This window comes from Chaetura pelagica, unplaced genomic scaffold (genome assembly GCF_000747805.2).
Source record: "Chaetura pelagica isolate M959 unplaced genomic scaffold, ChaPel_1.0 scaffold15, whole genome shotgun sequence".
Taxonomy (NCBI): domain Eukaryota; kingdom Metazoa; phylum Chordata; class Aves; order Apodiformes; family Apodidae; genus Chaetura; species Chaetura pelagica.
Genome location: NW_009953507.1, coordinates 4,088,811 through 4,095,125, shown reverse-complemented (window position 1 = coordinate 4,095,125; position 6,315 = coordinate 4,088,811). Strand labels below are relative to the sequence as shown.

General features: G+C 33.8%; 1 protein-coding gene across 1 annotated transcript in view; it reads left to right on the top strand.

The window, feature by feature from the left end:
* TBC1D22A (TBC1 domain family, member 22A) overlaps positions 1 to 6,315 on the top strand; it is a 191,850-nt gene that overhangs the window by 89,165 nt on the left and 96,370 nt on the right. Inside the window, exon 11 of the mRNA XM_009999458.1 lies at positions 3,987 to 4,096. Coding sequence (XP_009997760.1) covers positions 3,987 to 4,096 — 110 coding nt within the window. The remainder of the gene's footprint in view (positions 1 to 3,986; positions 4,097 to 6,315) is intronic.

The following is a 6,315-nucleotide window of genomic DNA, read 5'->3' as shown; positions in this document are numbered from 1 at the left end:
CAAGAAAGCTATATGAGTACTTCATAGAAGTCCTAGGTTTATTTCTGTAATGAGTGAGCTTGCAGCTCTGTGACATTGTTTTAAGTGACAGAATCTTTAAGTGAAAGTGCTGAAATGCTATCTACATATTTGGGTTTATACCATCACCCAAACTAGAGCAGAAAGAACTTGATGATAGTTGCTTTTCTGACTAATATTTTGTGTGTGTGTGTGTTTGTTTGGATGTTTTTTTTCTCTGGAGTAAGAAGAGTGCTACTTAGAGTGGCAAGTTTGTGTCACACCTATGTTCTTTTCAGAATGACCTGACATTTTTTTTTGAGCTTTTTATCACAATACCTGTGATGAAAAGTAGTTGAAACCATTGGAAGATGCTTCTTAAAAGTTACATTCTACTTTTTGGGAGAAAAAGAAATAAAAAATAGTCCTTCCTTGCTAGAACAATTAGAATCCGTGTTTTCCAAAATATTAATACTGGGATGTCTTTGCTTTCTGAGTTACTTCAGCCTTTTTTCAAACTGCAGTTGTTTTTTCACAGCCTGTCTTTTTTGCTTGTTGCAGGTAGTTCAGTCACAGAACGAGAAGTCTTTTAATGGGCATTTAAAGTTTAATTTCAGCTAGGTTTAGACTTCCACAGTTTAGATGTCTGCATTCTGAGGCAATCCTTTTGAGTTCAGGTTAGAGCTAATATTGAGAAAGAGAATTTTCTTTGGATGTGATTTTTAAAATTTATTTTAGTTTTCTACCTTAGAAACAAGATGTCTAATACTGCATCACTACTTGTTTTGCTGTGTTGACTGTGAAGGGAGGTGGAGACACCCACCTTAGCTGGTTAGATGTATTTTCAATTTTTTGTTGTTTTATATCTTGGTATGAGAATATAGTGTGAAAGGGTAGACTTAGAAAGGGAAGGACAAAAAAGAGGTAAGATAAGAAAGATGAGAAAGAGAAGATAAAGTCTATTTCATTTGTTAGCTTTTCATGCCCACCTGTTGAAGAATTATTGTGTTGTGCTACGGTTGATAACTTCCTTTTTGCGATAGCGTGTCATGAAAAGAAAAGGTGCTCAGAAGCAGGAAATTTGCAAAGAAATGCACTAGCGAAGTTGTCATTCTTTCAGCAAGTCTTAAGTGAAGGAAGGCCTGTGGACTACTGCTTTCAAGAGGAATTAAGTTCAATATATGTTTGTGTTGTATGAATAACTGGTTCATTTATTTTTTTTTTTCTGGAGATATTGTGAGACAGAGAATGGGTTACTCCCTTTTTCACTATTTAAAATATTAAAATGGAAGTTAGAAATATTAACAACTTTTTTTTTTTTTTTTCCCATTGGGGCATTAGTTTATGAGTATATGATAAACATAAACCTTTTAACTGTAGGACATTTTAAAGAGTTAACCTGTATAGGATATAAAAAAAATTGTTCCTCCTATAGAAGATATGTCATACGTGTTTTCTGTCTGGAAAAGTCTTTCTTTTCTAAATTAGTGGGAATATTCATTCTTGATTTCTAAACTGCTAAAAAGGGCTTCTCTGCTGAAGATTGTGGGATTTTCTTGTTTGGTTTAAAATCTCAAGACACATTGGGTTGGATACTTAATATTGATTTTTTTTTTTTCACAGATACATATGGAGCTAGTAATCTTCAATTTACTTTTTCCATATTAAGTCTAATAACTTTCAGTCTTTGGCTGAGTTTTGTGAGTACTCTTAGTAATTTTTCTGTTAGTGATTGTAGTAAGGACATGTTGATATTATTATCAATTTGCTACTTTTTTCTGTACTTTTGAGGGACCTTTCTGTTGTAATTTTTTTTGACCTGTGGAACTGGCATTTTGATTTGAGTAAATTTTGCTAAATGTACATGAGTTTAGCTACTTGTCTAATCTGAGTTAGGTTTCTTCACTATTAGAGGTTTTGGCTTTTTTTCTTACTCTTAGTCTGTTTGCCTTTAATTCTTTCTTGTTACCTCCATTGTATTCAACCATCTTTACCGTCAAAAAACTTTTGCTTTATACTAAGCTTTTCTTTAACGTACATTTTCTGAAGAGGTTAGATGGAATAAGTGGAATGAATCCAGGTGTGCTCTAGAAACTGTCTTTAATGAGGGGAGTCTAATAGAGAAAGTGATGGAAACTGAACAGAAATATGTTGGAGGGGAGTTTTATCTCCCAGTTACAGCCTAGGTTACCCACATTTTCCATGGAGCATTGTGAGAATTTGCTGTGCATTGCTGAGAGAGGAGTATGACACTGATTTCTGGGGGGTCTGTCGTTTTTGCTGGGAGGAATATGTTGCTGAGTTTGTTACAGGAGTTTTTTCTTGCTCTCAAAAGGATCTGTTTTTTTTAAAAAATCTGTTTTTATAATCTGCTATTCACTCTTTCTTAATTGTTTTGCAAGGCAGTGTTGTATCTGAGTTTATTATATAGGGTGTTTAAAATACATTGGATATGTGTTTGTTGATCTTTTAGAAACTGGGTTTTTAAAACTGTATTCCAGGGCAAGGTGTCATTCCTTTAACAGCCAGTAAGTTTACTTACCATGTTTCCCAGTATCTTAACTAATAATTTATTAGCATGACCTAATCTCCGTGTTGTACAGCTATTATTAGTTTACAATCCAAAACAAATGGTCCCTTGCAAGATGCACACCCACATATAGACAACAGTGCAAACAATAACACCTTGCTACCAGTGTTTACTAGTAGTAGTAAAATCACTGTTGTGTTAAAATTATTTTATAACGTGTAATGTTCATGGTTATTACCAGCTGACAAGTAAGAGCTTTAAGGTAGCGTAATCACATGTGACAACCTAAAGATACACTTAGGCTTCTGCAATGACATACTGCAAAGTTATGAGACAGATAATAGAGGAGCTTTAAGATACTGTATATTCTTGTTTTTTTCTTACTGTTTGTTCTATGCTACCTTGCAATTGTGTAATAGAGGAAATTCCTTTGGTGTATCATGCCCTGTTGAAGTAGAATCAAACACTTCTCTCCTCTGTGCCGCCTCCTGTGAAAGACACCAGGGCTGGGAAAGATGCTTCTTTGATTCTCATCTTGATACAGTATAATGCTGTGAGCTGCTGCAAGAGGGAAGATTCAGCATTAACTTAGTGTTCCCAGCTCATGTTAAACACTCTTTTGGGGCTATATGGCAGCTTTGGGAGTTAGCTGTCATGGCAGTATGTTCTGTGTTCTTTTAATGGATTAATTAATTTTAATGGATTAATTTAGATGCCATGTTTTAAAAATGGCAATGTGGCTTAAGTGGTAAAATTGCAGTTTGTAACGAACTGTGAATTTCTTCTAACACAATTGTGTTGTGACAACAGAAAGATCCAGTTTCTGTGAGTTAGACATCATTAGGCTTCTGTTCTTTTCCTGTATTGAGAACCAAGGAGGTGTTTGGGGTGGGGACTGGGAATCATCTTTTTCCTTTAGTCTGATTTCCTTCTCATTTCAAATGCTTGCCTGAAACACAAATTCTTCTTGAAAAGTTGTAGTCAACTTTCTAAATAAATTTCCCTGTTTTTCTAAAAACTATTTTTTGGGACTTTTTCCACCATCAAGACTAGCAATATATTTTGGTGTGTATGATGCAAACAGAGATGTGTTTTGCAGAGATAATTCATACAAACTTTGAGGGCTCTCAGAGTGTTTCTGATGGTCTTCTTTCAGGTGTGGAATGTTTAGAATGAAATAATTTATTATATATTAATTCTGGTTAACCAGGCATGATTTGAGATTTTCACAGTCTGCAAGAAATTAAGTATTCATTAACATTTAAAGCCATTAGATGACACAGTTGAGCAATAAATTATTCATTTAAGTCCCTGTTGAAGTAAATGTGTGTTGAAGTTTCTGACTAGTTATTTTCTAGATAAGTGGTTGCTGTCTTTTTTAAAAATTATTTTCCTCATCCTTGCTTTATTTAGTCTGTGCACTTCATTGACTTGTCTTTCTCTGTCTTTGCTAAAACAGAAGAAGAAGAAGTGGAAAATTTTGATGTTTCCAATCTGCCTGAGGAAGTGCTGCAGAACATAGAAGCTGACAGTTACTGGTGCATGAGCAAGTTACTTGATGGCATTCAGGTAGATTGATTTTTCTTGTCTGTAAGTAGTGGAGATAACTAATTAATATTATGGTTTTGAACTACTTTAAGTTGTTGAGAAAGAATACATCTATGAAAAACAGGGGAAAAAAAGATTTTCCCTTTGGAGAAATCTGCAAGGCCTCAAAGTAAAATGGTCTTACAGAGGTGGTGAAAGGCTGGGGTATTTATTAATTTTCAAGTCACTACTATAGCAACCTATGCTGACTTAATAGTTCCTGAAATTATCTTAATATTTGTAAAACACCCATTTAAAACTTGATACTTAGGCTACTTTACTGAGTGTTTGAGTTTTTTGTATGTGGAGAAGCTATAAATGCCAGCACAATTTTATGCTAAATACAGCAAGTTACAGACTAAGAATGGTGGATTTGTGTGCACATGATTGCATTTGTTGGCATATAAATTTATGAAGATTAGAAAGATCTACAAGAAATAGTAAATATGTAACCTAAAACCTTACATTAATGCGAGGGAGGAATTGATATCGCCTACCGTTGATTACATAGGAGTCCAAACATCTGTATTGGATATTTAGCATATTAACACACTGGAAGCTGCAATGCTGGCACACTATAATGTAGAAACTTTAGACTTCTCAACTAACAAAGAACTTAGCTGAACTAGATTTTATAGACTCTGTCTAATACCTGTTTTTCAGATCTGTGTCGTTTAAGGGAAACATTTTGAATTTTGCAAGAAAGTAAAAGTAATCTAATTTTGTCAACTCAGAATATATGCGCTAAAATAGTAGTAGTTGTGAATTCCTTGGTTACAATGAGATCAAAATTGACCTTTACTACAAACGTGAAAGTTTCTGAAAGGTGATGATTCCTATTTTGGACTGGCAACAAATAATTGTTTTTAGTGGTGTTTAGTAGGCAGATGTTTGTGTCAGGGTTCATTTACTTCTTTCAGTGAGCTGATTAGAAAATAAATTATGGTGACCAATATTTAGCAGATTGCTGCATCATCTTTTCTGTCTCTTTCTGATTATTTCCTGCTTTCAAATCGTTTACTAGTGTAGCATAGACAATCTTTTCTGAAAAGTTGTTCCAGTATTATTTTGGTAACAATAGAAATTGTTAGAGGGATTGCAAACCTTTGGTTGCTTTGTTCCTAATGTGCTCTTAAAGGATATGATGGATAAGTGCTTCTGCTGTGCTTATTAGATTCAGACCTGTTGGTAAGACCCATGTAGCTGTATTTGTTTTGAAATGCTTTGGGCAAATACTTGAAAAATGGAGGTTTTGTTTGTCCAAGTGGTTTTAATGTAGTAAAGACCCTGTAGATTGAATTTATGTGTGTGGAAAATGGCTATCCTCCAATCATTAAATCATTGATAAAGCCATAAAAATTCCTATGAATTGAAGCTGTACTTTTCAGTGAAACTAAACTAGTGTTTTCTAGATTCCTTTTTTTGATTGTTTTTGGATACAGATACTTCTTATTGTACTTAGTATGTTTAAAAGTGCTTTAGCATATTCTTGCCTGTACCATAAGTTTTAATGTGAATGTTTTATTGGCTAAGGCATATTGTGAACTTATACTTGTGACAGAGTTAATTTTTAAGAAAAATGGTTATAAAATTGAGTCAACAAACAGAACTCTTTAACTTCTTTGAAGGTGTTTAAAAGGTATTTCTCCTGGTTAATGGTCAAATGAGTAGTAGCTCCATGTTTTGTCTAGCATTGTTGAAAAGCATACTCTTCTGTTGATTCCTGTAAGAAAAATGCTGGTTTGTATATTTGAATGTCTCAGATCTACTACATTTTAAAATATAAAAGTATTTCACATATGAAAAATAATTCATGTATCAAATATATGTAAGTTATAAAGAAAAAAAAGAATTTGGAATCTACTGAAAGGAGTAAAGCCAGATGAAAAAATGCAGGCACTCCAACTCTTCTGCTTGTATCTGGAACATCTTCTGTCACAGGCCTGCTGCTCTCAGTTTTTTTTCTTCTAAAAAGAATTTCAAAGAGTACATAATTTTTCCTTAAAATTCTTTTTTCATACAAAACCAACAGGTACTGATAAGCAAAATACTTAACCTAATTGTAATGCGATTAAACAGCACTGTTTTAAAACTTACTCTTATATAAATTGAATGGTTATCAATTGGATGTATTGAAAGGTGCACCCATCTGTCAAAAGTAGGCTTGAAAGAGCGTTGTAGTTGTGGGACTGATGCCGCAG